Source organism: Muntiacus reevesi, chromosome 4, assembly GCF_963930625.1.
Source record: "Muntiacus reevesi chromosome 4, mMunRee1.1, whole genome shotgun sequence".
NCBI lineage: Eukaryota > Metazoa > Chordata > Mammalia > Artiodactyla > Cervidae > Muntiacus > Muntiacus reevesi.
In genome coordinates this window covers 139,258,803-139,272,372 of record NC_089252.1, presented here as the reverse complement: position 1 = coordinate 139,272,372, position 13,570 = coordinate 139,258,803, and the positions used below count along the sequence as shown (strand labels likewise).

The 13,570-nt window shown below is 37.0% G+C and overlaps 1 protein-coding gene across 4 annotated transcripts in view; it reads left to right on the top strand.

Annotated features, from left to right (window-relative positions):
- EEA1 (early endosome antigen 1) overlaps positions 1 to 13,570 on the top strand; it is a 122,969-nt gene that overhangs the window by 28,771 nt on the left and 80,628 nt on the right. Inside the window, exons 2-3 of one of the 4 annotated variants that reach the window (XM_065934196.1) lie at positions 5,741 to 5,833; positions 12,170 to 12,295. The exons of 1 other annotated variant lie outside the window; for it this stretch is intronic. In XM_065934196.1, the coding sequence (XP_065790268.1) occupies positions 5,741 to 5,833; positions 12,170 to 12,295 (219 nt within the window). The remainder of the gene's footprint in view (positions 1 to 5,740; positions 5,834 to 12,169; positions 12,296 to 13,570) is intronic. 2 more of the 4 variants (XM_065934200.1, XM_065934197.1) reach the window with 2 other exon arrangements.

Sequence of the window (13,570 nt, the reverse complement as noted above, 5' to 3'; positions counted from 1 at the left end):
TGACATTGTTGAGTTGTGCAAGTTCTTTGTAGATTTCAGATATTAACCCCTTATTGGATATATGATTTGCAAATATCTTTTCCCATTCAGTAGGTTGCCTTTTTGTTTTGATGATGGTTTCTTTTGTTGTGCAGAAACTTTTTAATTTGATATAGTCCCTTTTATTTTTACTTTTCTTTCCATTGCCTTGGGAGTCAGAGCCACAATAATATTGCTAAGACTGATGTCTAAAGTTTTCTACTAGAAATTTCATGGTTTCAGGTCTTACATTCAAGTCTTTAATCCCTTTTGAGTTAATTGTTTCATCCTTTTGCTTGTGGCTGTCCATTTCCCCCAGCACCGTTACTGAAGCTCCATGGTATGTTCTTTGCTTCTTTTTCATAAATTAATTGTTTATACATCTGTAGATTTACATTTTTATGCTCTCAATTCTTCCATTGATCTGTGTGTCTGTTTCTGTGCTGGTACCATGCTGTTCTTATTACTGTAGCTTCATGTGTGTTAGTTGCTCAGTTGTATCCAGCTCTTTGCGACCCCATGGACTATAGCCTGCCAGGCTCCTCTGTCCATGGAATTCTCCAAGCAGGAATATAGGAGTGGATACCATTCCCTTCTCCAGGGGATCTTCCTAATTCTGGGATCGAACTCCGGTCTTCTGCATTGTACGCAGATTCTTTACCATTTGAGCCACCAGGGAAGCCTTGGTAGCTTTAAAGTGCGGTTTGAAACCAGGGAGCATGATACCTCCAGCTTTTTTCTTCTTTTTCAGGATTATTTTGACTATTGGGGATTTTTTTGGGTTCCATACACATTTTAGAATAATTTGTTCTAGTTTTGTGAAATATGCCATTGGGAGTTTTGATAGAGATTGCATTGAATCTGTAGATTGCTGTGGGGAATATGGATATTTAAACAATGTTTCACCAGTCCATGAATACAGAATACCTTTCCATTTGTTTGTGTCTTCTTCAACTTCATTCATCAGTGTCTTTTAAAAAAAATTTGTGTTTTTGGCTGTGCTGGGTCTTGATTGCTGCGCTGGCCCTTTCTCTCGTTGAGGTGTGTGGGCTTTTCATGGTGGTGGCTTCTTGTTGCCGAGCACAGGCTCCAGGGCGCTGGGAATCAGCAGCCGTGGCCCGTGCTTCAGTAGCTGCGGCTCCCGGAGTCCAGGGCACAGGCTCAGTAGCTGCTCCACGTGGGCTTAGCTGCTCCACGGCGTGGGGGATCCTCCCAGACCAGGGGTCAGACCCGTGTCTCCTGCACTGACAGGTGGGTTCTTTACCACTGAGCCACCAGGTAAGCCCCCATCAGTGTCTTATAGTTTTCATTGTGCAAAGGCTTTCACCTCCTTGGTTGAATTTATTCTTAGGTATTTTATTCTTTTTGGTGCAGTCATACATGGGATTGTTTTCTTAATTTTTCTTCCTGATAGTTCATTATTGTTTCCTAGATATGCCACAGATTTCTCTGTATGTTGATTTTGTACTCTGACTTCACTGAATTCATTTATTATGTTTATTAGTGACAACAGTGTGTGTGTGTGTGTGATCTTTAGGGTTTTCTTTACAGATCATGTCATCTGCAAATAGTGTGCCAGTTTTACTTTCTGATTTGGAAGTTTGTTATTTCCTTTTCTTTTCCTTTCTTGCCTGATTGCTTTGGCTAGGAATTCCAATGCCATGTTGAAAAAAAGTGGTAGTAGCGGGCATCCTTGTCTTGTTTCTTGAACTTAAGAGGGAAAGCTTTCAGTTTTCACTGTTTAGTGTGAAATTAGCTGTGGGTTTGTCATATATGGCCTTTATTATGTTTCTTCTGTACCCACTTTGTTGAGCATTTTATCATAAATTGATGTTGAATTTTGTCAAATGATTTTTCTGCATTTATTGAAATGACCATATAATTTTTATCTTTCATTTTGTTAATGTGATGTATCATATTGATTTTTTGGATGTTGAGCCATCCTTGGATCCCTGGAATAAATTTCACTTAATCATGATGTATGCTTCTTTTAATGTATTGTTGTATTCAGTTTGCTAATATTTTGTTGAGGATTTTTGCATCTGTTTTCATCAAGGATATTGGCCTGTTATTTTTTATTTTTATTTTTTTGTGGTTTCCTTGACTGCTTTTCATTAATGTTGGCTTCACGGGATGTGTTTGGAAGGCTTCCCTGCTTTTCAGGTTTTGGAAAATTCAGAAGAATTTGAGAAGGATAGGGATTAAATCTTTGAATATTTTGTGTAATTCATTAGGGAAGCTGTCTGCTCTGGGCCTTGGTTTGTTGGGAGATTTTTGATTGCTGTTTCAATCTCTTTAGTAGTAATTGGTCTATTCAGATTTTCTGTTTCTTCATGATTTAGTCTTGAAGACTGTGTTTTTAGGAATGTATCCTTTTGTTTTAGGTTGTCCAGTTTGTTGGAGTATATTCATATAAGAAATCCTTTGTATTTCTGTGTGTTAGTTGTAATATCTCTTTTCATCTCTGCTCTTGTTTGAGTCCTCTTTTTTCCCCTGGTGAGTTTAGCTAAATGTTTGGCAATTTTTTTTTTAATCTTTTCAACCAACTAGATTAGTTTCATTGATCTTTTATAGTGTATGTGTTTGTGTGTGTGTATGTTTAATCTCTGTTTTATTTCTCTCCTTTATTTCCTTCCTTTTACCAATTTTGGGCTTTGTTCCGCTCTAGTTTCTTTAGGTGTAAGGCTATACTGCTTATTGGATATTTCTTATTTCTTGATGTAAGACTGTACTGAATTTAGTCCATTTACATTTAAGGTAATTACTGATAATCATGTGCTTATTGCCATTTTGTTAATTGTTCTCTGGCTGTTTTTATAGTTCCTATCCGTTCTTCCCTCTTTTCGTGTTATAGTGTGAATTTTTTTTTTTTTTTAGTGTCATGTTTAGATTCTTTTTTCATTTTCTTTTGTATATTTTGTGTAAGTTTTTTCCTTGTGGTTACTGTAAGGTTCACTTATGATATTCTATGTAAGTAGTAACCTGTTTTAAGTTGCTGGCAACTTAAATTAGAAATCATTCCAAAGCTTTGTCTTTTACTCTCTCTCGATGACACATTTTGTTTCTTTTTATGTATCATTTAACCACTTAGTATAATTTTAGTTGTTTTTAGTACTTTCGTCTTTTAACCTTTGTGCTTGCTTTATAAGTCATTGATCCTCTACTTTTATCATATATTTACCTGTAGCAGGGAGTTTTTTTTAGTTTGTCATTTTTTTAAAAAATTAATTAGTGCCATTTCTTTTCAGCTTTAAGAAGCCCTGTTAATATTTCTTGTTAGATCAGTTCAGTGGTGATGAACACGTTTAGTTTTTGCTCATCAAGAGTTTTCTTGATCTTCAATTCTGAATGAAAACTTTGCTGGGTAGAGAATTCTTGTTTTTGGTTGTGCTGGGCAACTTGTGTGATCTTAGTTCCCTGACCAGGGATGGAACTGGCACCCCTTGCATTGGAAGCGCAGTGTCTTAACCATTGGACTGCCAGGAAGTCCCCAGATAGAGAATTCTTGGTTGGAAGTTTTTTTCTTAGCACTGTGACTATGACATGCCACTCCCTTCTGCCTTCAGAGACTCTACTGAAAACTCTGCTATAGTACTCTAGGGTTTCCCTTGTGCAGAACGATGTGTTTTTTGGTCTTGTTGCTATTAGGATTCTCTCTTGACCCCTTTTACGGTTTTAATTATAGTGTGTCTTGGTATGTGTCTCATTGGGTTCATCTTGTTTGGAGAATTCTCTGTGCTTCCTGGACCTGGATATCTGTTTCCTTCCCCCCGGTTAAGGATGTTTTTAGCAACTATTTCTTTAAATAGGTTTTCTGTCCCTTTCTTTCTTTTCTTTCTTGCAGCCCCTATAATGAAAATATTACTCTGTTGATATTGCCCTAAAGGCCCTGTAAGGTGTCTTCACTTTAAAATACTGTCTTCATTTTTCTGCTCTGTCTGGGTGAGTGCCATTGTCTTATCTTCCTGCTGGCTGATTTGTTTTTCTACTTAATCCAGTTTGCTGTTGAACCCCTCTAGCATATTTTTCAGTTATAACTTCTGTTTTCTCTTTGTTGAAGTTCTCACAATGCTAATTTTTTCTTCACCTGTATTTGGCTGTTGTCTTTACGACCATTCCTTTTGAACTTCTTATCAGGTAGATTGCTTATCTCCATATTGTTCTTTTTATGGGTTCTGTCTTACTCTTTAGATTGGAATATCTTTATCTCCTCTTGTTGCCTATTTCTTTATATTTGCTTCTGTATATTAGGTATATTAGCGGTCTCTCCTAGTCTAGAAGGAGTGGCCTTATTTAGGAGATGTCTTGTGGGTCTCAGAAGCACAGTCCTGCCTGGTCACCAGGGTCTGTTGCTTGGCCAGCTATGAGACCCAGCCGAGGTGCAGTGCAGTCCCACTGGTGCCGATAGGCTGGGTGGAGGATTCCACCGTGGTGCCTGCCAATGTTAGCATAGCAAGGTAGCCTGAGATCACATAAGTGGCTCCTTCAGTGGATCAGACCCGTGGAGCACTCCAGCTGGTTCCTTTCTCTACAGCAGATGTTTCAAGATGAGTAGGTGAGTCCCCTCACCTATGGTCCATGCACTTTTCTTTTTTCCATGTTAGCTGTTTTATTTAGCTATTTAGTTAGCTGTGTGGTTTTTTTTTCACCCCCCTCCCCCCCCCTTGAAATCTGTGTGGTCCATGCACTTTTCACTCTGGTGTTTTTACCCTGATTTTCAGGTCAAGTCAATCTGTATGCAAGTCCTTTAAGAGTAGGTTTTCTATTCCCTGTAGTTCTGTGGTTTTCCTGGACATACTTCACGTGGTTTTTCAAAACCAGGTGTTTTGGAGGCTCATCTCTCTTGTGAGGGATTTTTTCTTCCTCTTACTGGTCATGTGACTTGGAACAAATAGCTTAATTCCCACACCTTTATTCTCTCTTGCATATGGTGAGAATAATGATAGTTTGCACTCAGTGCTTTTTGATAAGGATTATTGAGTCAGTTCTTGTACTCTGAATCTGTCTTTTACCTGATGTTATAGTAGATTTCCAGTTCTTTTAAGGTCATAACCTAAGTATAAAGAATAATAATGTTGCAGGAGGAAAAAAGACCTTTAACCCTCCAAACTGTTTCTTTGGTGGTGGAATATTAAATATTGGAGACAGATTGGTAATGGTTGGCATGGGTAGTAGGTAGGTGGGTGACTGGATAATGTGACCTGTGTTGATCTTTTTAGCTCCTCTCAAATCGTAGTTCAGTTGATATAGTGGAGAGCAATGCAAGCGGAATTAGAATTACAGCATTTTAGTTCTGTTTCTTTCTGCTTTTTGTTAACAGTGCAGTCTTGAGAAGTCCCTTAGCTGCTTTGAATCTGTTTTCTCATCTATAGATAAAGCATTTTCCCTGCATCTCTCAGGGGTATCATTGTGATTAAATAAGATACTCTGTGAAAGTGAGGTGAAGATGATAAAGCACAATCAAAATAAAAAGTTGATAAAGGTAAACTTTTTATTAATTTAAAAAGACTTAACCTGAGAGAATGCAGATAGAGATATTGATACAGTATTAGGTTCAGTCTTCAGTAAAGGATAGTTTCTAGTGCTGTTTGTTGTTATTGAGAGGACATCTACTTTGATGTGTAAAGGCTAGCCCTGATTACTATTTAGTTATTAAATAGTTTATGAGTATATTGTTGATATTTACTTTGATTTCCCTCCCCCCTTTCTGCTTGTGTTTCAGACTCCTGGGAGAGTTGGCTCTCAAGGTTCTGATTTAGATTCATCAGCAGCTCCTATAAACACAGTGGATGTCAATAATGAAAGCTCTTCAGAGGTATGAGAATAATAATTTGGCAATAAGATTCAGTATTATTTAAGGAAAAATAGCAAATGTTCAGAGTAACATTTGGTAATTTAAACTTTTGTAGCAAAAGATCTCATAAATCTTTCTTACAAATTGGATCCACACTGTAGGTAGATAATAGTGCTTAATTGTGAGACTACAAAAGTGTATGTTAAGACTAAAAAATAATATTGACAATTTATATTTAATATTAAAGTAATCTCAACTTAATGAAGATTTAAAAATCTGTAAAGAATTACCAGTTAATTAGTAAGTACTTATGTGTTTGTACTGTCATGAACAGCTAAGCTAATGAAAAATTAGATAAGCTATGAAACTTTCATTATTTGTCTTCATTTATAATTTGTAAGAATGTTTATGTTTGATAGCTTCTTAAAAATTAATGGAGAAAGTAAGTCTAAAAAAAAAGCTCATTTTTTGAGAAGTCAGCCACAGAAGTTACTTTATTACTATCATTATTTTTAATAATATATACTCATTATAGGAAAAGGAGATTAGGTGAGAGAAGAACATAAAAACCATCCATAACTCTGCCCCTAAGAGACGAACACACTCACATTTCTGACTTGACAGCTTTTGTCATTTGCCTTTTTCTGGCCCAGCTGTACCATCTCCCCAGCCCCCTGTTCCCTACTCTTGCCCATCTCTTGGTTGGTGAATCTGTTGTGTGTATGTTTCTGTGAATGTCTTTTACCATTCATCTCTCTGTTTTGTCTCTTTTTGCCCATGTGTCTTTCATGTGTGTGTATATTAACCATAATAAGATCTAACAAGACAGAGAGTGAGAAGAAAGGTATCAGTTGAACTTTATGAAGAGCAAGTTTAAGGAATTGTCTTTAAGGAAAACATTCCAAACTGTGTTTATGATAAGCTCTACAAGCTCAATTGTAACCCTGGAAAGGAATTTAGTAATAATTGTTGACCTCATTCAGACCAAAACCAAAAAAGTCTGCAGTGGTAGTGAGCAGTGCTGGTAATCCTGCTGTATTTTCTCATTAGGGTTCCTTTTCTACTCTGTGACAGCTGTACTCTCTTCTTTGTCCTCAAACCTTTCCTATGTCTTACCTTATTCTGCCTTCTCTGTCACCTTCTATCCCACTGAGAAAAAAGGAATCATTAGAAGAATGTTCTCATTTTGTCACTAAAACTATGCTTACATCTCTCTTCTCTTTATTACTTCAGTATATGGAAGACAGGTCTCTTTTCCTGTCAAATCTCAGTCCTTTCTCTCATGCTTGGGATTCCATTCTCTCTCACATCCTCAGCTTATCTCTTTTTCTGCAACTTTGGTTTTTACCTGTGACATAAATTATTCCCATCAGCATACAAACACTGTTGTAGAGGTCACTCTAACCTGGGACTCTGTTAAATTAAGTTCCATACTTGAAATTTTTCCGATTACCAACTAGTGTAAATTTCAGCTACTAACCTAATTGAGGGCTGTTAGTGATGATGAATTCTCAGAGTTTTTTTTTTTCCATGCCCAGTGCTCAGGTGTTAACTGGTTAAGGTTTCAGTTGAAATCTCTCACTGCGTCTCTCATTTCTCTTTTTCTCTTAATCTTTCCCTTTTACCCTGAGGTTGGCTTCCCATTTTGAACAAATTCTAGGTTTTAACATTGTGCCCTTAGCAACCATCTAAAGGGAATTTGAAATACCATGGTCTCCAGGATTTTAAAGAAATAGTCAGAAATAAAACAGTGACCTGGTTTAGTACTCATTTATGTCATATTTTATATATTATTACACATCATAATATATAAAATAGTATCTACGTACAGGCTATTATAACAAAAGTACTGAGAGGCTTAAACAATAAGCATTTCTCACAGTTCTGGAGGCTGGGATGTTCAAAGGTCTGGCAGATTCTGGGTCTGATGAGGTTTGCTTCCTAGATAAAGATGGCCATCCTCACATGGCAGAAGGGGCAAGAGAACTCTCTGGGGTCTCTTTTAAGGATACCTATTCCATTCATTAGGACTCCACCCTCATGACTTAATCTTATCTCCCAAAGGCCCCATCACATTGGAGGTTAAGATTTCAACATACGAATTTTGAGGGTATACAGACATTCAGTCTATAACAGATATACAATATGGATAATACATAATGTAATGGGATATCTTATATCACTTGTTCTCATCAGGACAGTTGTTTAGACTATTTAGTATATCACATTGCCAAAGCACATTCTTTGTTTACTCTTTGTCTCTTTCTAATCTGACTTCTATCGTTAGTACCCACTGAAGGCCCTTGGTAATGACCAGCATATAACACATCAGATTTCAGTTTCCTGCTCAAGTGGCTAGAGAAGACTTTTCTTAGGGCTTTTTTAGTAAGTGTCCACTGAAGTTTTCAGGTTGCTGGCTTTGCCAGCACACAGTTCAGAATATATGAAGTGAAAAGAAAACCCAGCATACTCACCCTTGTCTCAGTCCTTGGCTCCTGAGAACTTAACTGGTCTGCCTTCTTCTCTTCACCTTTCAGCTTTTTATTTTTCTTGTTTTTTATACAATGTCTAGGGATTTCAGCTGTACTTAGCAGGTAGAGTAGAGAAATGTAGCTGCTCCATTTTGTCTGAAACTGAAAATCCAACCATTTTGAGAATTGGAATATTTATCTTTATATTTTAATGAATTGTAAATGAATTGTCAATGTTTTGACTGCTTCCTACTCATTCCATTGGTGAGGGAAGGATTCCTGTTCTAGGCTTATGGGGATGGTTCAACACATAATTAGACAAATGAGATCAACATAGTTTGTTATATATACTCACAGCCCAGGGGAAGAAGACACTGCGTGCCATGCAGGGCCACACGAGAATTGCACTTGGGAACAAATTCAATAATCAGGTGTGTGACAGGCAGGCATTATGGTGTGAGGTATAGGGTATGGTGTCAGGGAGGTAAGGCCCCTCTGTCCCATCCCACTCCTCCAGGAGACGTGAATGGCTTGTTTGAGTAATTCCAGGGGCTGGCAGGGAGCTGAAACCGGCTGCATGGGGATAAGCAGGCCTTGTGAAGAGGAGAAGCTGTTTGGATCGAGGACCCTATCTGTGGGAACGAGTGGCGAGGGGAACTTGCAGTTAAGCCATGTGAAGCCCTTCCAGTTTGACCAGTTGTCAAAGCAGTGTGTGTTGGGCCTTAATTTTAGGCCTTAAGCCACAATCAGAAATATGTGATGTGTATGTTTTTTTCTCAGTCTATGGCTTGTTTTTCATTTTGTTAATGGTGTCTGTCAAAGAGAAATAGTTTTGTCAGCCTTTTCTTTTATGGTTTTTGCTTTTTGGGTACTACAGAATTTTTGGCCCACTTCAAGGTTGCAAAACTGTCCTATGCTTGCTTCTGGTTAAAAAGAAATCAAGCAACTTGGAGATATTGTACAAGACAGGGAATATAGTCACTATTTTATAGTAACTATACATGGGCTATAACGTATAAAAATTGTGAATTACTATGTTGTAACCTATAACTTATAATACTGTATATCAAATACACTTCATTTTTAAAAAGGACTGAAAGATGAAAAAGTCTTAGCTTGTACATTTCAATCTTTGACTTATTTTAAATTATTGTGTATGATCTGAAATTGTGGTTGAGGTTCATTTCTTCCATGTGGATATGGAAACCACATTTTTCTATATTCTTGTTGTAGTAACCATTTGCTGAAAATGTTACTTTTTCTGCTTGAATTTTCACTTTTGTGAGAAATCTGTTGACCTTATATGTGTGGTTATGTTATATTCTTTGATCCAGGCGTAATGAACTGACTTTAAGGTGTGCCAAGTTATTTCTTATCTTTGAACTTTTGTGTGTTCTAATCTGCACGCCTTACCTAGTCTTACTTTTTCTTGGTTAACATCTGATTATCCTTCAAGTCTTATTGCAGATAATTGCTTTTTCCAGTCACCTTTCCTTGTCTCTGATGTCTTCTTCCATGTGCTTTTGTGGAAAAATATTGCCTATCCTTTTGGTAATGTGGCTTGTTTTATCAAATATTTATTGAAGCCAGACACTGTTCTTGATGCTGGAGTATGGCGTGAGTGAAACAGTAAAAGAACCTTTATCCTGATGGAATTTAGATTCCACTGGGTGGAAACAGGCAAAACTCAAAACATACAGAGGGAGACAGTTGGTGTTACTGAGAAGAATAAAGCAAGGAAAAGGGAGTAGAAAGTGTTTTGTGTGGATGCAATTTCAAATAGAATTTGGTAGGTATTTCAAATAGAATAGATGTCAGGGAAGACATCTCTGAGAAGGGGATAGCTCAGAAAGAATTGGATGAAGAGAGGAAATGAATCATGTGGCTTTCTGGAGCAAGCATGTTGCAGGCATGTGGAACAAGTCTCTGAGGTGAGGGCATGCCTGCCATGTTGAAAAATAGCCAAGAGGCTAGTGGCTCCAGCACAGTGAGTGGAAGGAGGTTGGGTTAGTGAGGTAATGAGGCCCACTTCATGTAAGCCTTAGAGGCTTTTGTACAGACTTCAGTGTTTTACTCTTGCTGAGAGAGAAGTCATTGGAAGGTTTAGAGCAGGGAAATGACAAAATTTATCTACATTTTCATAGGGGTAAGGATAGAAGCAGAGACTGTTGGAAGGCTTCTGTAGTGATCCATATACACTTTAAGAGTGACTTGGATCAGGGCAGTAACAATGGAGAGAGATCCTCAGGTTCTTTAGCCAATCCAATAGTTCTAATAGGATTTTCTGATTAGTGGGGTATGAAGTGTATTTTCTTTTGCAACTTTTTCAAGAAGTCTATAAGCTTAAAGGATGAGGGCTTTGCTTTATTTTACCATTGTGTTCTCACTACCATAGCATAATGATGTAGTAAATACTTCTTGAATGAATGGTTGAATGACCATGTGGAAACTTACAGTGAAGAAATAAGTAAAGTGGCAGGCAGCATAAAGTTATCACTGTTAAAAAAGCCTGCATTGTTCTTTAAAAAAAAAAAACAGATTGTTCTGTAGTTTTAGTATCTGGGACTGTGGTTTCCAGGAAGACATCCCTTTCGGAATCTTGTTTGTAGTCTTTCTTCCTTGCTGTGATCCTAAGTGATGTTAATGACTCAAGGAACATCTTAGCCTCCCAGTTCTTAATGTTATCAATGTCAGTGATCTTTATTACTTTTCTAGTTCCTCAAGGCCATGGCAGTACCTTCTGTTTTCTTATCAGACAGAACAGTTTTATCTGGCATGTTGAAATCCTGTCTCTGCATACCTTACATCAACTGCCTGTGTGTCAAAAACTTTCTCTTAGTCATACTTCTTAACTTCTTTGGTCTTGTTGATTATTTTAGATTTTTAATTTCTATTTTTTCTTATAGTCTATTATCCTTTCTTGTCTTCATTTACTCTCTCACCATACATCTGATGACAGTTAATATTTCTTGAGCACTTACAGTGTCTCAGACAAGGAATGCACTGTAGAATACACTCTAGATGAATAGGTGCTAATATTAGCTCCATTTTATAGGTGAGGAAACTGACATTTAGTGAAAAAGTAAAGTGATTTTTTAAAAGTCATGTAGTCAGTATTGGTTGAGACTCAAACCCATATTTATTTTTGACACCAAAGTTTGTGACATAAATTTTGTAGCCTATTGTCCTTCACCACTGTCTTCATTTAATTTACTTTATCCCTGACACTCCCAGCTTCTTTATTCTCTTATACTTTTACTGTTCCTCTCTGACAAAACTGCAAACCATAGATCAGTGTAACAGCCCATATTTTAAAATACAGATATTGTTAGGCTATGGGGAGTCTGGAAGATTGTTTTAAAATGATTTTACTTAGCTCATAAAACTAGAAGGGGGGTCGCTTGCTGGGAATTGTGGGTGTGGGCAAGAATGGGATCGTTAGCTGGTGGAATATGGTGAAGACTGAAAATTGCTTTCATTATAAGAACTTTTTGTTGAGAACATTATCTTACATAAAATTATATGTTAAAACTGCCAGTCATTTCTTGATCCAAAGTAAAAGCTAGCTTGGCAATACTAGCTCTCACATAAATAAGGACAGAGTATCATAAGCAAGATGAATAATAAGATTCCAACAAAAGCAACTGTTTACTACAATAAAATTGACCAATGGGAATTTATAGCATTAAGGATGGAAACTGATTTCAGAGTCCTACTTGGGATAGCAGCCTTTCACCCTTTGTATAGTTACTACTTGAAAATTTCCCTTCTATATACTAAAAAGAGATATACTAATTATTTTCCTGGTATGTCTATTTTCATTGTCTCTGTTTTGTTTCATAAATAACTTTTTGTGTATATCCTCCTAAAAGTTGTTATTTCACAGGGTTTCATCTGTCCATTATGTATGAAAAGATGTATAGCTGCTATTGATTTGTCGGAGCATTACCAGAAAGTGCACGCTGAAAATGAGCCAAGAGGACAGGAGCTCCTTAATGACTCCAGTGTCACTGTGGGTCCTGAATGTTTTTGTTTCGGCAGCTTGGTTACGGGTTGCTCAGAACAGCTGTTTTTCCTTGCCTTGATGTTGCTTAACTTTTTGTGCTACACGGGAGTATGGATTGCTTCATTATGCATGCTCTAAGAAGGTTCAATAAGGAAAAGATGCTCTTGGGAAGTTGGCTTGGCTGTTCTGTTTGCAGCTGTCTTTCTGTGAATCTGTAAAATACATAAAAGTTTAAGCTTATTTTTGCTTAAATTTTGCCATGAAATTTGAAATATAAAGTGAATGTTTTTTATTTCATCATTGGTAAGTTATATCTTTATTGTATAGTCACTGTTTTATTAATGAATGTATTAAATGCTTTCAGTTAAGATGCTTTACTCGTAAAGAAAAAGAGAACCTTGCGTGTGAACTGTTACTGTCTTTATTTGGGAAGATACACAGCATTATATACAGCAGATCCAGAGTCTGGATCTACCTCTGTTTCAGTCTTTTCCCCAGACCTGTTGGAAGTTACAGAATGGTACACACTTGTCGTTAATAGTGCTCCCTCACATGTTTCCCTGTAGTGTGTGAGGCTGGTGAGAATCTAAGGCTGGGAGTGGGAGCCGGTGATGGGAAGTGTTGTCCATTTTTAGGCTGGAAAAAGTTTTTCAGATGATCTTGATATACTTACTTTGAAAAGCATGACAGTATTCTAAAAACAAAGAAACATAGCTTTTAAAAAATTTCTTTTATGAATCTTATAAAAGGAAACTTTTTATTTATCATGAAAGATAAAAAATCAGACTTTTTGCTGTAAGGCAATAATGTATGAGAAAATGATCTCACCAAACCTTCACTTACTTAACATATTAATGGAGTACCTCTAATGTGCCAGGTATTTTGGTAGGTAAAGGAGATAAAAAGGTAAAGAAGATATGATCTCTATGCCAGGGAGTTTTTATTGTAGATATTTGCAGAAAGAGTGTAGTGTATGATTCAACTTGAGGGGAACCGCAGAAAAACTTGAGGGGGGAGCAATTAAACCAGACATTCTCTAGTGTGGTAGGAAAATGAGTACATATATGAGGACACCAGTTAAACTACAGAAGCAGTGTGGCCATAGAGGCATGAAAGATTCTTGGAACTCTGCTTAGTATTTTACCAGTTGTCTTTCTTCCAGAGCATACGGGTTAACTGTTCTTTATGGGTTAGCCAGAATCAAAAGTGACTGTCTTAAGTATCTGTCACTTAAATAAGAACTTTTCCTTTTAACTGAAGGAATATTTGATACAATAGGGT